Consider the following 17,421-nt stretch of genomic DNA (forward strand, 5'->3'; position numbering starts at 1 on the left):
ACTTCAGATAATTTCCAGTCTTCTTTCCCATCTTTCCCATGACAGAAACTCAATGATGCTGCTTTTTGAAGTGTGTATCTTTTGGTGACTGGGGTAGGCGAATGGCACTGTTCTGTGACATTTGTGAATAAACATTTTATTATTCACTGATCATTTCATATTGAATTATGAGAGAACTTTCTACTGAAAAGAGCTGAGGGAAAGATTCCTACTGCTCTGTCCTCACAGCTCCTAAGCAGTCAAGTCTTGTTTGATTTCATTGAAAAGGAGGATCATTTTGACTCTTCACCCTCCCAAACATAGCTTTCTCTGTGTAAGAGTGCTGAGAGTTTTGGTTCGTGGCTTTTCACAGGAGGAATGAATATATACAAGGAAAATGTGAAAAAACTCAAGGCGCTTCATTAAGCATGCAGCCTTCAGTGCTTAAAACTGCAGTCTTTTGCAGGTGACCCTCATCCACTCTGAATAATTGAGTATAATCTGTAATTATTCTTAACTGTGCTCTCCCCTGTGTTTCTGAGGTCACGTAGGAGTGAGCTGAGCAGCTGCAGTACTAGCACAGATCCCTGTGGATCTCCCCTCTCTCCCTGTGGGAACTGAAAGCTTACTCCTGCTCTGCCTCATGTCTCTTAACCTAACGGTTTCTGGATACACAGGTCTTCACTTGTTTTCTGTTGAGGCCAAATTTCCTTAAGAGCATTTTGTAACGGAGCTTGTCAAAGTTGGCTAGAAGTCTACACGTGCTATATCAGATGGTATTGTGGCATCCATGTGCCGGTGATTCCTGCAGGGAACCACAGTAAGTTTGAGAGGCTGCATTTCCCTTTGCAGAAAACCAGACTTTCCCTGGTGTATTGTATTTATTTATGTGTTTGCTCAGACTATTATTATATCATCTGCTAATTTTTGCTGGTACAAGCCTCAGACTTTATGGTGGTATTCCCCTGGGTCACCCTGGGACCCTTCTAATTTTGGTGTTATGTTTGCCACCTGCTGTTCCTCAGGTCCTGAAGCACTTATAAGCAGGAGGTTACCTAGCACAGCAAGTTCATATGACTCACTCTTGCCTTCCTATAGAAACCCGCCTGTTCTTGGCCTTGTGTTACTCTTCATTTAGCTTGTTCAAACAGTCCCTAATGCCTCTGAACTATGATTTCTGGTGGAACCTGCAAGGCGTCCTGCATGGAGAGGGTGCTGGCATGGGGACCCATCTGAGTCCTTTCAAGGCGAACACAAAAGAAGGAAAAAAAATGAGGTTTTGTGCTACTACCTTATTCTCTCTGAGCTTTTTTTTTATTTTTTTTATTTTTTTCCCTTGATCATCTCTTGGCCCTGCAGACTCCCTGGCAAGCTTCCTGTCACAGTTCTGTTTGAAGGATTTATTTTTTTAGATTTATTAATACTTGTGATAATGTTTGCAAGTTGGGGTTTGGGTTCTTTTTTTTTGGCATGCCTGATGGTGTATTCTGCTATATTGAAGCACTTGAAGTCTATTAATGCCAAAACCAATAACTATGAGATCTCTTCCCTAATCGGGAAAAGTAAATAAATGACTGGATATTTTAGCCTAGAACTGACAGGATCTCCTTGTTTGTTTGTTTGTTTTTTAATCACTTGCTTCTGCCAGAGCTTGTGAATGCTTTTATGTTCTTCATTTGGAAGTGGCTGGTTTTTGAAGGCCGCCTATTTATTCGAAGTAACCTTCCCTGCACTGCTGCGTAGCTGTGCTGACTTGCCTTGCCCTTTCTCAAGCCTGTCTCAATAAGAGCCCCATGTGCTTTTTCTTTGCCTCCAACAGAGTGTCCTTAAGCAGTCATGGGCACTGCAAACATTTCACTCTCTCAGTAAAGTTTTCCCTTTCTTTTAATGAGTTTCCATCTTTTTATGAAGCTTTCCTTTCAGGCCGAGGACAACAGTAATAGGGTTTTTTTTTTTTCTTTTGCAAGGATGTTGGATCTAGTACACAATGGTGGCTGTCGCAGACCCTATTTTGTAACGTTTGCCCACTCTGCAGGGCTGTGAGGAGGCACTATCTCCTCTGCTTAAGTCAGGAGCCACCTTTTATCTGTACGTGACTGTGTCCTCTCTCTCAAAGGGCTGAGCAAAGCCTCATCTGTTCTCTGAACCTCCTTGTCAGGACGGTGGTGGGTATTGTATCGTTGTGGTCTGCTGGTCTCTGGCAGTAACTTCTAACTGGGATATGCAGAACAGTTTGCGGGGGCAGGACTGGGGCCCCGTCTCAGTGAGATGGGCTCCAGGGAGCTGCCTTGCACCCCATGAGCCCCGACAGCTTTGCTGCTGAGCAGCACCATGTCAGTGGGACCTGGGGGATGGTGTGAGCACCTGTTTGTGTCTTGTACATTTTAAAGTGCTCAGGAAAGAAAGAAATATCCCTATGTAATAATCATAGTTATTACTGCTATTGATCAAAGCATGTTTTGATTACAAATTTTTAAAATCATTATTTTTCATAAAAAGTATATGTACACCTTCTGAAATGATGCTATGCGTGCTTTTACAAATTTCTTAACATACTTAATGGCTGCTTCTTTGTGCAGTTATGTTTTCATAGTTCTAGTTTAAGTTTAAATGAAAAAGATACTTGCATTATCTATGTATCATTAAAACAATATGAAAGTACCTTTAGCTTTGCTTCAAGGCACATCGGCCTATTTAGCTCAAAACAGCTTTAAATTATCCCTAAACATTTCAGTGGATTGCGGCTGATCTTGTTGCATGATATTTTCTAGTTTCTGAGCAGCCCATTTCAGGGTGTGTACGGTACTTAGAAAGACAACTTATATGGAATAAAAATTTAAATGGATTTCACATTTCATTCTTGGTTTACTAATACTTCTTCATTTTCTTATACAACTTGGTTCTGTTAAATTGATTGCTTTGGTTCTGAGGAGTCTGTAATGGTGGCAGTGTGGGATAAAATATCTATTGTACAAGTAGCATCCGTTTAATTTCAAATGCAGTTTTCCTAAATGCTACTCTCGAGCTTCTCCTTAAATTGGAAAGTAAAGCACGTGTCCTTGCTTTCGGAGTTATGTATCCAACAATTATTATTTTAGTCTAGTTTCGGCAGTTGGGTACAGCTGACAGCTCATTATTGACAAGGCTGGATCCATCGCTGTTACTCTAGCATAGACTCCGATCTTTCAGCTTGGCCTGCAATATTGTAACGGTGAGTTTAAAGCCTAGCCAGCCTTAGCAAATGAGACTGTTGTTGATGTGGGGATGTTTTTAACTATGATGTAGATCGGTCTGAGAGTGCTTCAACTGATCTGTAAATTTTAAAATAGCATTTTAGTCTTGGACAGTTTTATGCATAATCTTATCTCTCAGCATGTAACTTTTATGCAGTCCTAAGGCATTTTAAAAATTCAAACATATGTCAAATATATCTTCTTCTCTCTGTCTTTATGCCTATTTTGAGCTCGTCTTCCTCATTACACTTTTAAGAGTTTAATTTTTTAAAGAGTCAAAAGAGGAAACAGGCGTGTGACAAAGGACCTTGCCTGCTCATTGGGAACTGTGGAAAAAGCCATGAGCAGAGAGGCAAAATGAGGAGGTACCAGTCCCGTGTTGGTAGGCAGATGCTCTGCACTCAAAGCCGAGAGCTGTGTAACCATGTGTGGCTGCAAGCCCTGGCTCATGAGCCGGGAAAAGCCTCATCGGACCTCAGTAACCTTTAAGAAATGACTTCTGGGTGGACAAACGGTGGGCAGAATAGCTTGTGTTATTGCAGATGACCATGTGGCTATGTATCCAAAATTACCGGAGAGACTGTTAACTCTCCTCTCTTGCAAACTGCCTTGCATTCATTCCTGTCCTGTCTCTTCCTCCTGGCTCACCTCTTTTCCCTCTACGTTTATTGACAGGCATCGCTAAAGCTCTTGCAGATTTCTTCCAAATCTCAGCAGGAGGATTTCTAAGGGCTGTGCCAAAACCTGGCCAAGTGTGGACTTGTCTCATTCCTATTCCTACACTAACTTTCAAGTTCCCTCTTGCAGAACACGGAGCGTTAGAGGTTTCCAAAGCAAAGGCTGCCAGGATTAGTCGTATGCGGAAAAAAGGCGTCTGGTTTTTCATAGAGGTTATTAAACATTTCTGCCATGCAAGAAGAAGTTCTAAGAAGGGGATGGAAAAGACCGGTGCACATACATTCATGGAGTAGCTACATTTCTAGTTGGTTAAGCAGCCAAGGTTACTGAAACTGTTTGTTTAGAGTTGGGAATGGCAGCTCTGGTTTACCACTGGAGACTCTCTTGGCGCAGGAAAACTTCAGAAAACATTCAAAGCAACAGCAAGGGCTAAGTGCTATTAGTAGGTACAGGAATGCTATTAAGTTGGTAGGTAAAGAAATGGGCATACAAATACTGAACAAGATGAAGGCCTGCAAATGCTTTTCTGGTTTTCTGCTTCTATGTTTGGCACGTGAGATCACTTCTGAATGGTGGTATGAATTATTGCAACGTCCATCCAAACTTCTCAAATGTACCTATCCTTGAAATGTCTGTACCTTGGCTTGAATTTCTTTTGCAGTATGTATTCATGTATCACAGCCACTCTAGCTCCTAATGATTCTCAAATTCAATTTGTTTTTATTTCCTTTTTTAAAGCATTTGCTGTATTTCACTGCTATGATGGTATCTGAAATGTCTGATTCAAGAGACTATTTATGGAAGCATAGTCAAGCCTTTGCTTGAACATTTGTGAGCTTCCTTTCCTTGAAGATACTATTATAGTGTAAAATGTATCTAAAAGAAAGCAGATTGCTGTGGAAATATGTATGTTGCCTACTCAATTTTGATTTCAAAAGGGACATGTGCTGTAACTATTCTTAAATATGAGTACTTTTTCTCCTACAGTTTCAGCAAATATCCTTTTCAGTGGGATGTTTTTCTGTCAAATCTAAAGATCTGCCTACTGGCTTTCTAATTTTTCTGTTTCAAATCTGTCTGATTTTTCATTTCAGGCACACGTGAATCCCATCAGTGTCACTCCACCCATACAAGCCATAGATCAGGACCGAAACATCCAGCCTCCTTCTGATCGACCGGGCATCCTCTATTCCATCCTAGTTGGTTGGTGTCTGCTACTCTTGCTATCACTCACAATCAGTCACTTTATTATGACCAGCCAGAAAAAGATTGACTGGGAAAGCGGAAACCTAATAAAAATTTATATTGTGGTTAGTGGGATGTTTGAAATCGTTCTACCTATTTATGTTTAATTTCAATTTAGAAGCTTATTTCAGATGGTTGCATTGTTATTATTTATTCAGATTAGATGCAGAATTGTCTGGTTTAGCAAATGGAGCAACACGGCAAGGAAAAGGAGAGAGACTTGTCTGTGCTCATAGCTATGCTGCAATGCATTTTTTTTCATTCACTGGTGCAAAGGCACCGTAAAAGATGCTAAAGAAAGGCAATTAGAGCAGGTTTCATTCCAAAACTCTTCTGGCACAGAGCAACTTAAAGGGTTTTACTGCATCCACCCTTAGTTTTGCTGCCTGTGAGCTTGCATGCTTTCCCTTGTAATTTAATGTTTGTTTAGTTGACTATGCTGTTTTCTGGCCAGAGAGGAATGCAGTTCTAGAAAGAGTTCAGAGAATAGCCACTTTGCTCGGGCATGTCTTGTATTCTGCTGCATATTACTTTTACCTGCTACTTTCCCATGTTTGGCATTTGTTTCCAATTGCTTAGCTTGTGTGATTTGATGATGGAAAGGCCTAAGGCAGTGGTTTGCAGTTGGAGTCTTGTACCTGTCCTGCTCTTCCCAAAGTACAGAGACTGGTGTTGTAGTAATTTCTGTGCCTTGTGACTAGTGTGGCAATTGAAAGTTGTGTGTTTTGTGGAATCACATCTTTTTCACACTTGCTGTGTGTTAAACTGCAGCTACACGGATTTCTCACCCATGGAGAGGTGGAAGCAAAGATTTTAATGAGCAGATTGCATAGTTTTGCTTGTCATTAAAAAAAAAAAAGAGGATGCTTTTGTATGTTATAGTTTTGTTGTGAAAGGGGAAAAATGTTAGGTTTGATGGTTTGATATGTCTGTCATTTTAAGAGCTATCTTAGGAGGGTACAAATGAATCACTACCTTAGAGGTACCATTGTACTGAATGTGCAAGTCCTGAGCTCCATGTGCAAAATAAAGAAGCCTGAACCCACTCAGTGCCAAGAGACTGGTGTTGAGGCATTTCCAGGACTCTGCTCCCAGGGGGCTCTACTCCCAGGTCTATGGCAAGGGCCGTGGCCGTGGCAGATGAGCCTCGGCATGGCAGACTTCAGCGTCCTCTAAGAAATGAAATCAGGTTTTGTTTGGATAGTCATGAAGCAAGCTAGATTCCTTCAGGCTGTAACTGGATCCAAATCTGGCAGACTAAGGGATACGCTGCTGTCAACTAGTCTTCCTCCAGCAAAACTGTACTGTAAAGACATTTGTAAATACGTGTAGTGCAAATATACTACCTGGTTTTATGTCTGAAAATTGACTTGGTTTATTTATAAATTCTGCTATTGACAGTTATGCACTAGTGCAACATCTAGTCAATTTTTTTCAAAGCTCCTTGCATAACTTGCAAAGTGTGTGAACTTATTAAAAATTGCGTTTCACTAACTTGTGATATTTTTAATATTTGAATGACTCTTTTGACCTAGAAGAAATAATTCAGAAAGATGTATTATAGCGATTTGGTTTGGGTTTGGGGGATTTTTCAATGGAAAGGCTATCTTTTTTCTTTTTTTTTTTTTTTCCCTTCTTTTTGTCAAGGTCTTCAAAGGGATTTCTTCTTAGATTTTAAGTCTTCATCTTTGCCAGTATGTAGTGCTATTTGTATTTTAGCCTTTACCTCAAAAAATAGTAGTTTCACAGCTAAATAGGCCTTGCAGGTACTTCTCCTTATGTGGATTTCCCCCTTGCTTTAGATCTAAATGTAGTTCTTCTTTATATCTTTGGATAGGTCTTTTTTTTAAATGCTGGAAGGTCTGAACTATGCCCATAGAATGAGAGAACAAGCTACTTGCTGAATATGGGAGTGATTTTGAATTTTGATTTGACTGAGTTCTAATTTGGTGGTTCTTTTACCCTGCTTTCCTCCTCTCACTGCACACCTGTACAAGTCAAGTCCTGGCGGATGCTTGGGGCACTATGGATGTTATATATGAAACCTGCGCATCTTTCTCAATGTCTTTAGGATCTACCGTAAAGACACGTTTCTTTTAACGAAGCTCAGCATCACTGCAGCGATAACTCACTTCTACTTGATCTGGCTTACTAACCTCATCCTTAAGTGCCCATAAAGATCTCTGCCTGTCAGGCTTTCAAGCTAACTAGCCTTTCAAGAGTTCAGGTAAATGCCTTAGTGCTGCTTTCACCAAATCTAGTGATCTTTCCCGAGGAGGGTACGAGTGAACCTCACCAGTTCCAACAACAACAGGTCCCCCTGCAGTTCATTGGAAAGGAGTTGAACTCACTGAATGAGGTGATGATAAATGCTTGTGGAAGTCTTGTTATGCATTCATGTGAGCATAGCACTGCTGAAGACAAAAGTAACTTGAGGGTAAGGCACTTGAAAAATAAATAAATAGCCCAAGTTTGTTACTAGCCCATTATTTTCTGCTTTCTTTGTCATTCTGACCTCTGAGTGCAGTCCTCTCAAAGGATATATCAAGATGTGTGAATATACTTGTTCAAGTAGTTATGGATTGGTACTGATAAAACAATAGAAGATAAGGTCTTAAATATTCTTGACGGTCATCCTAAGATTAGAGAACTACTTACAGCATAGTACTACTGGGATTGTTGTCTTTTATTTAAAGTACTGGCTAAAGTACATGATGAAAGAACTACCTACCAAAGTACAGTGAAGTACTTCAGAGAAGAGGCTTGAACTGGGGCCATACTGTAATATTTCATTTCTTATACAATGCCCAGTATCTTTACATTTGGAAACATGATGTTTGGAAATTTTTTTTTAAAGCACTAATTTCTCCAATCCTTGACTTTCAGGAATGTTAATACATTTGGGTCATTGCAATAGAACCACAGTGTCTGGTGTACGGAAGTGTGTAAGCGGGCCCCCTCCCTTTGCATGTAGTGTGTGTGCAATGAAAAGGGGTTAGAAGCCAGCTCACCTTCTCTCATCGGCAATCTCACCCCGTTTCTTCCTTAGTGCTGACTGCATCACAGCCCTGTGCTACTCTTGCATTTACTGTTCAGCCCTGTTTAAAGGTTTCCCTTAGCTATTTTTACTGGTAGTTTTAAGGGTTTCTTTTCTCTGGTGCTGGTCCTTGGGAAGAGTCAATTTTTCCTTTATATCATTCTTCCGGTTTTGACCTTGGAACTGTCTCTGATTTCTGCTGTCGATTTTGGACAATCAAGTGTTCTATTTGTTTGCTATTTAAATGAAGAGCCAAAAAAAGCACCACAACATTTTTGGGGGTTTCTTTCCAGTGCTGTGAGCTCCTTGATGCATTTGCCTGGCAGGCAACGTGCCCACAAAAGCCCTCCTCTTGCTTCAAGAAAAGCAAACCTAAGAGTGCTCTTTACCTTGTGCTCTTCACCTGTAAAAAGATCATCATAGTAGAAGAGATCGTGTTCCCTCCTGGGCTGTCAGCTCGCTGCTTCTCTTGCCTGGGCCAAAAGAGTGTAACCAGAGGTCTGTTGAGTACTCAAAGTTCATTTTTGGTGTGGATGGTGCAATCTCATCTACGGAAAAGAAAGCACGTGCCACCCTTCAAGTGCTGTCCTCCTTTCTCAAGGGTCCTTATGGACCCACTGGTGCATGCTGGCCTGCCACTTTTTGATATCCTAGACCTCTCCAAACACACAGACCAGCTTAATTTCTGGGGGAAGGAGCCTCAGAGCTCATCCATAGAGCTTTTAGACCTCTCTGCTTTTTCTGGATTAATCTTCTTGCAGGTTGGACTTGTGAGAGACTGGCAGTGTTGGGCTGGCGTGAACAGTTCTCCAGCCAGTAGTGCTTATCTGTAACATGCAGGCGACACATTTTGAAGACACATAGTTACAGTTGCAGTAGGAAACTCCTCCTTTCTGGAAGCAGATCAGGCAACTTTGTGCACTGAGGGTTGCTCTGCTCTGTCAAAATACAAATATTTTTGTGCGTGCAGAAGCAGATTTCTCTGTTCCTGGAAAACTTTACATTCAGATTTTAAGTTATCCTGGACCCTTCTTGTGGTAGGCAGCAGCTGAGCAGGCATCATCACTTAAGATTCAGGCAATCCAGCTCTGTTATACTCTAATTTTTTACTTTCCCGATTGTCCTCCTTGCTGTCTTTTCCTCTTTTACCTGTTTGGTTTTTTGGGGTGTCGTCCCCGCCCCCCCCCCCCCCCCCCCCGATTCTTAGATACTATTAGCTTCATCTTCCCTACTGTAGGTGGCTTTGTGCCTCTTACAGCTGTCTCTATCCTCCCCTATTTATTTGTTCTCCTTCAGGGAACCTCTTGTTTTCTACTTTCTTGGTGCTTTTGCATTTAGTCCTTAATCTCTTGTTTTTTCTTAGCTGCAGCGTCAGCCCTTGTGATGTGCAGCCTCCTAAGACTACAGCAATCTGTTATCTGCCAAAAGCTTGGAGCACCTGCTGGATGCCTAGTGTTCTTAAAAAATTGGATCAATTAATTAAAAGTTGAAATTAAAAGGCGGGGCAGGGGGACACAGGACTTGGAGCTAGAAACTCTGCATTTATATAGGTGGTGTAATAGGAAAAAATAATCCATAGCGGTTCTTCCTGTTACTACTCTCTGGGTCTGTGGCATACATGTATACAGAGATAGTCACAGAGTATGTACAGTGTGTGTGTGTATATACACACACAATACATATGTATATCTAGCAAATGGTTGTCGTTTGATGAGTTGCAAATCAAATTATTGCACATGAGTTCGGACAGTAATCTATCTCCTGGGATAGCTACTGGCTTTCTAAAAGCAGTTTCTAATCATTCCCCTTGAAAGGTGAGCAGATAATACCATCATTTATCAGGAAAGTGGTCTTTTTTGTGTGTTGAATCTTATGCCCTCTTAGACTGGATTGAGGATTTGGCACAGCAATATTTGTCCTGCTCTCATGGCTGCTTTAAGATACCGTAACTCAGGGGCTCAGAGGACTTACTGGGGCGTTTCTACCATCAGCCAGGAGTGCTTTCTGCCTCTCAGCTGCTACACAGGACTATTGCTAGACCTAAAATGACTCGAGATCTTAGACTTGTAATCAGTATTTTGGTTTCTTCGGATACCTTTAGTAATACTGATAAGCTGTGAGATGCCAGAGTTCGTGCTGTTTCTAAACGCTTTGGCTTTCTGAGCCCCTACTCTGTTCAGATTTGTGCTCTCACATCTCCCCAGCTGAGAGTCAGCCTGGCTCAGAGAAAGTCAGACAGTTAAACCAAAACAAACTAGGATGAGACAAAGAGACTGGAGAAAGTGGATACAGCTTTCTGCCATGCAATTGAGGAGAGAACGTCCCTTTGTCTTTAAAAAAAAAGATACAGCCTCTGTTCCCTGATAGGAGAGAGACTTGCTGAACAGTATCCCAAAGTATTCTTCCTGCCCTGGCAATTAATGCTCCACCATTGCTGCTTTTTTGTATACTTCCTTTGAGAATCCTGTGGCTCAAAACTACGGTAGCTTAATTCTTACCTCCTCTGCGTCAGGCTATGCTGCTAGAGCCTTTTGGCTTGAGCACAGTACCATGGGAAGGGTTTTGGGCTGCAGCTGCCTTGCTGGCTAGCCTAGGGGCCAGGCACAGCAAGGTCATGGCTGGCTCCATCCTTTGCATAGCCCTTGCTGTTATCTCCATGAGTTTGCAAATCTGTTCAGGCTGTGACTGCTTCTGTTTTGACTGGGTTGGAGAGTAACCTGGAAACCCACAGCCATGAAGACACTACTTACTGCTGACAATAAATGGAAGCTGTTAGATGAGGTTTCGTCTGGTGCTTCCTCCCTGATGAGAAACTTCTTTTTGTAGAAGGATTTCTAAAATAACATATCTGTTGTTATTACTTATGTATATGTTATTAATAGTTATTACTTATGTATATGTTATTAATAATGCATTAAAGAGCTTGCCCATAGGTGCAACAGAGGGCTACAAGAGCCAAGGTATTTAAGATGTACATTTTAAATTGCAAATGTCAGGGCATCATCTGTGAACAATAACATGGCTATCTTGAACTTAGAGGTAACACCTTTGTCACATCACTTCATTGTGGATTTTCTTTGTTTAAGTGTGGCACTCAAAAAATGGTTCATAGTGTTCTTTGCTTTGTGACTAATGTCAGCGTATGTCCAGCAATACCTCAGGGGAAGCATACTTCAAAGCTGGAGAGAGAAAATCTCGGTGGTGTATGTTCAGCAAGTTGAGTTTCAGGAATGCAGTGGATAGAAGTGGAAGATGAATTGCGGTGAAAGCTCATCTCTCTGTACGTCCGCTTATCTGATTAGATTTATACGTAACTCCTGGAAGCTGAGAAGTCGCTCCTGTTGTTATCAAGTACTTAGGGATTCCCAGTTGAGAAGATTCTTCGTGGTTAGGGAGAGCAAGGAAATAATGATAATATTAAACGCATAATGTTAGTAGTGTCCTTAAGCTCCATGTACACGTGATGCAATATTTTATCCTTATAATAGCAGGATTAGTTTTTGTTCGTTTGATGACTAAAGAGTAAAATAAATATATTGTTTAACTACAAGTTTCAGAAACAGCATTTGTTCAAACCTCAATGTCTTTTTTTTTTTTTTTTTTTACAGGTACTCCTGAGGATTATCCACAGTATTTCCATATGAATCTTACAACAGCTGTACTGACACTTCTAAAGCCAATAAATAGGGATTTACACCAGAAGTTTGACTTGGTTATTAAGGTAAGTTTGACTGAATTCGTATTCCCATATGCTTTTGAAAACTGCATAGTAACAAAAAGCTCTAGAGAAAATGTGGGGTGGGCTTACTTGTCTTCTCTGCATTTTTCTTTTTTATTTTTTAGCCTGTCAGGCATCATTTAGCACTGTCACAGGGAAGAAGGGTCTGAAGTATTTTTTAAAAGGGAATGAATCGTGGTAGAGTTCTAACATTTCATGTTATATTGATATTGTATAAACAAACTAAGTACCACTTGTACATTTGTTTTTTACCAACTCAGTTGTCCTGAGAATGCATTTGTTTTATATTTCATGTTTTCTCCAGTTCACATGCTAGAGAATCATACAGATTCAAAGAATTGTCTGAGTACTGAATATTGTGAGCAAGGAGAACAAAAAATCATCACATCTTGTAGCACTTTTTGCATAGGGTTTTTTTTGGTTGGTTGGGGGTTTTTTGTTTTTTTTTTTGTTCAGGGATGATTAAAAAAAAGGAAGCTCACTCCAGAGCGCTGCTACTGAATAAAAAGAAAGCTTCTGAAACATAGCTAGTGCTGATCACATTCAGCTGCTATTGCTGGGAAGAAGCATAAACCACTTCTGTGGGGTTGGTCTTTTCAAATCCTACCATTGATAAGGGGAGTTGGCTTCCTTCCTCTTTTGTACATACTGCTTTGTCCTTAATTTTACAGTCTGACTTGGTAACAGTCTGCAGTTTTTCTTAACTGAGCCAAGTGATCAAAGCACGTATCAGTTAGTTGTGAAGAATGTGTCTTTTACAGAAAATCTCTAAATGTATCTTCATCTGGTTACCGAGTTTTGCAAGTATAGAATATTTTCAGTAATTGTTCCTTTGCCAATTTGAGGATTAAGAGAAAAGAATAGGAGGTGGTGTTATCAGTGTTTAATTGCTAAACTTGTTAAATGTAGTAAGCTATTAATTTTACTTTCAGCAAAATTGTACAAAACCGTAAGGTTTGCTGCAGGTGAAATTTGTGTCAATGGACTGCAAAAGTCAGTTCAGTAAAGATGACGGTCTCAAGTGAGAATAGAGCAGAGTTAGATCTGGTTCTTTTGGAGACAGTCTGGAGTTGTCCCTAAAGCTGTTGTGTAATGACACAGAAAATTGTATAGGTTTTGCTGTATTTGTTGGTAAAAAGAGGAGACAGTAAAAGAGAAAGGAATCATAGTAGACTATTTTAAAGTAGTAGATAACTTGTGTATTTATCAGTGTGTTTCATGCAGAATGAAGAGTGGGCTTTCCAAACTGCAGCGTGTTTTAACGCAGGGATGTCATAAAGCTCCTGCTGTTTGTTAGCATTGTTTAATCTATTTCTAAATACAAGGGTTGCACTCATATGGTAAGAATTATTTATTTGCCTCTGTTACCCGCCCTAATTTTTGGGGGGTATTAATGGTGGCACTGGCAGCAGGCAGTCCTCTTGGCAAGAGCAGCTCCTTCTGTATCGGCCTATGAACCTCTTCGAAATCATGTGCCATAGTTTTGCTAGCTCGCAGCCTCGATGCTTTTGTCCTGTCATGCAGTCAGACTAAAATGCTTGCTATTCCTCAGGGAAAATCTGAGTAGGATTTTGTTCTTTTTTTCTTTCAGAGCAGAAGCAAAACTCAATCTTTCAAACATTTGGGAGTGGGGGGAGCAATGATACGCATTTCTGCTCTTGAAATAAGGAGGGATGAAGGAACATATACAAATATGGTGTGACAGAGTGACCTGGGTCCCCAACTGTGTCTGTGCCTGTGCGTGGCCATGCAAAAGCTGACTGAAGCTAGTGCTTGTGTAACTTGTAGGAATTCTTTTTTTATGCTAACTCTGAGCATTTATTAAGCACAGGAGAGTTAGGGACAGATTTGCAGGCTCCCTCTGTACATCTCAAGGCAGCAATTTCTCTGGGAAGATGGTAATAAATTTATTAATATACAGGTCCTTTCTGTACCTTCTGAGGAATATAACAGTGAGTATAGTATGACAGAAGATGAAACAAAATTGCAGCTTATAGGAATTTTGAATAGCTCGGCACCTTTTTAAATACTTGTGTTAATTTCCTACCTCAGCTGATTGTGTGTGCATCAAAGTACAAAACTTGTATATGCTTAGAGTGAAATAATTTGTGATTGGATGCTTTTATAATAATCTATTTCTGAGCTTACCTCCTGTTGCGGAGTTCTGCTGTCACTAGGACAGATGAAGAAACTTAGGTGGGTTAATGTCTAAATAAATATGCTAAGTTGTTACAGGTCAAAGCTTGTAGCACTTTGTTTGGTTTCGTTATTGTCAAAATTCAGCAGCCATATACAGTAGCATAATACATCAGTTAAAAAAATCAATTACATTAGTCTGGTACCACCTTATGTGTGCCTAAATAGCAAGCTCTGTTGTTAATGGAAATGTTTATAGGTATTATTAGGTTCATATTGCTGTGTTATATGTGCAGACAAGGGGATAATAAGGAAAATTATTAGACTGTAAGAATGATAACATGCCACCTGCTAGAATAATAAAAGTCTTAATGCTGTGTTGTTCAGGGACCTTTTGAACTGATATAATGTCTCAGGCTTGTATTGAATCAGATCTTCACATTCTTGTGTTGCACGTTCTCAAGTTTGCATTTCTTGCAGTGTTGAAATTGTTGAATCTGATTCTATTTTATCTGGAGGGGTGCAATGTGTGATGTTTCCCTTTAAACAGAAAATCTGCTATTTTTGCAGGACTCACTAAATTTAATCTTTAAAATATTCCCTCTGTTATCAGGGGATCAATTTTTTTTCTGCCAAAATATTATGGAAAACAGTGAAATGGAAAAGGTGGTTAAGTCAATACATGAATATTAGAATGCGTGAAGTAAGGCCGACAGGAAATTGGTGCACTCATCTGTGGTATAAAAAAGGCATCGCTGATAAATGTTGAATTCTCAAATAAGTAGAGAATGGAAAAAGCTAAACTTCTTAATAAGAAACGCTGGTTTTCAGCCTCCCTGCTATCTCCAGAAGATATTTGATGATAAGCAAGGAGGCAAACTAGTTGGCCCTCCTAGGGAAGCTCCTGTCACTTCCATTCCCTGCAAAGCAACAGAGGCTTTTACAAAAGAACATGGGTTTTGTGTGTGTGTGTCCCATTGAAATTTCCACGTGGCAACTGCAAGGCTGTGACAATAAGCATGTGGATTTAGAGGCTTTAAACTGAAGGGGCTTTCCAGTGTTAATAACACTGTAACTAAAAATACAGTGTCGTGGTTTAACCCCAGCCAGCAACTAAGCACCACGCAGCCGCTCACTCACTCCCCCTCCACCCAGTGGGATGGGGGAGAAAATCGGGAAAAGAAGTAAAACTCCTGGGTTGAGATAAGAACAGCTTAATAGAACAGAAAAGAAGAAACTAATAATGATAATGATAACACTAATAAAATGACAACAGCAATAATAAAAGGATTGGAATGTACAAATGATGCGCAGTGCAATTGCTCACCACCCGCCGACCGACACCCAGTTAGTCCCTGAGCAGCGATCCCCCACCCCCACTCCCCCCAGTTTATACACTAGATGTGACATCACACGATATGGAATACCCCTTTGGCCACTTTGGGTCAGCTGCCCTGGCTGTGTCCTGGGCCAACTTCTTGTGCCCCTCCAGCTTTCTTGCTGGCTGGGCTTGAGAAGCTGAAAAATCCTTGACTATAGTCTAAACACTACTGAGCAACAACTGAAAACATCAGTGTTATCAACATTCTTCACATACTGAACTCAAAACATAGCACTGTACCAGCTACTAGGAAGACAATTAACTCTATCCCAGCTGAAACCAGGACATACAGTCTTTGTCAGACCCAAAATATGTAAGGCTGTGAACATTCTGAATCATAAGTGTTCTTTCCCTTTATGTACTGTTGCTTCTGTTGTAAAAGATCGTTCGTGAGATGCAAAACCACACCCCGTAATACTAATTCCTTTTCTGAAATAAATTACTACTTTTGGAGTAACTTTTATTTATAAATACATGTGTGTCGTTTGGAGGTTTGTGTCCATAAAGGCAGAGAGTTGCATGTCTCTGGCGAGCAGACAATTTGGAGAGAGAACAGTCTCTTCTGCAGCAGACGGTCCTGCTTTATAGAGGGTAGTTGCTAGAGAAGTCAAACCAAAGTTACAGTGAGAGGGAGCACACTTTCAGCAACCTCAAAAGCTAAGAAATAATTACATCTTCGATCGGTAGCCTTGCTGTGAAACATCTCCTGAGATTCTCAATAAAATAATAAACCTATTAAAACTACATTTCCTTAGCATTGTTGCCATGGTAGCTATCTTCCACCTAGAGGACAACGATTTGTACCAGGAAGGCATGTAATCTGTTTAGTCCTCAACAGAGTTAACTTCACCTCTGATACCTCTTTGCTTGTAGAAGGGGATATAGCTGCTTGAAGAAAATGGCAATAGCTTTGATCACCTTTCTGGAAAAAAACATGACCGCTGCACTGTAGACATGAGACTAAGTTCTTGTTACTAGCTCTAAAAAGTGTCAGTGAGTCTTTTTTTTTTAAAGCACGTATATCATGAAACAAATAGGAGAATTCATCAAATTGCTGCACTTTGATCCTTTCCTATTTGAACATAGGTTCTTTATCAATCAGACAAAATCTAACTTGACAGTTCTATTAAAATCAATTTGCAAAGTGGATGGACTACTGAAGGCTAGATGTGCTTACATAGTCAATGAAATACTAATGAATGGAAATGCTACACTACAAAGGAATTTACTACACCTGTAAGAGACCAGATTTTGATAAAATTACTTAAGCTGAGTGGTAATTTAGTTCATAGGGACTTCGTGTGGCTTTCGGAGTAGGCTGAGGATGAGGAGCTACACTACCACAAGGGCTATTGTCAGTCCAGTCCAAAGAATGCGTATGTGGAGATTTGGGGGAGAAATTGTCACTAGCAAGTCATAAAGAGTTTTTGCTTTATAAAATGCTTAAAAACATCATGACCCCTTAGATTATTTCAGTGTCTTGTAAAGCAAAAATTGATCCTCCTCTAAATAAACAGATAGACATGTTTTTTAATATGATTAAAGAAATTTTGTCAAGTCTGTTAAGACCCAGGGAGGTCCTACTGAAAATATGAATGGTAATACAGAGTAAAGGACATAGGGAAAGTGTTTTCGTAGCAACTGCTGCATAACCAGGTGATAATACATGCCAGAAGTTGGCTTTGGTTCTCCAACACATCAGTATTGCAGTGGGTTGGTATCCAGTACGTAAGGAAGAATAAAGAATTTTGTTCATTCTGGATTGCTATAAAACCTATAGGAGTTGCAACAGAAAAAAAGACTCGGAAGTATTTCGAGGCTAATGAAGTATAAGCATGCCTTTTCACTTTATGGTTGACTAGTAGACTCTCTAGTCTACGTTATTTACCTAGAACAATTAATACCTCAAATTTTCTCCAGTGTAAAGAAAGTGCATGCATGTCAGACTCAAAATCAGGATAGGAATTTTATTTCTCTTGCAAGAATTGATTCT

The 17,421-nt window shown here is 40.2% G+C and overlaps 1 protein-coding gene across 9 annotated transcripts in view; it reads left to right on the plus strand.

The window, feature by feature from the left end:
• PCDH15 (protocadherin related 15) overlaps positions 1–17,421 on the plus strand; it is a 710,734-nt gene that overhangs the window by 472,151 nt on the left and 221,162 nt on the right. For all 9 annotated transcript variants that reach the window (XM_069795901.1, XM_069795896.1, XM_069795892.1 and 6 more), the window contains 2 exons: positions 4,985–5,093; positions 11,781–11,893. In XM_069795901.1, the coding sequence (XP_069652002.1) occupies positions 4,985–5,093; positions 11,781–11,893 (222 nt within the window). The remainder of the gene's footprint in view (positions 1–4,984; positions 5,094–11,780; positions 11,894–17,421) is intronic.

The sequence above is a fragment of the Haliaeetus albicilla genome, chromosome 11 (genome assembly GCF_947461875.1).
Source record: "Haliaeetus albicilla chromosome 11, bHalAlb1.1, whole genome shotgun sequence".
In the NCBI taxonomy this organism is placed as follows: Eukaryota; Metazoa; Chordata; class Aves; order Accipitriformes; family Accipitridae; genus Haliaeetus; species Haliaeetus albicilla.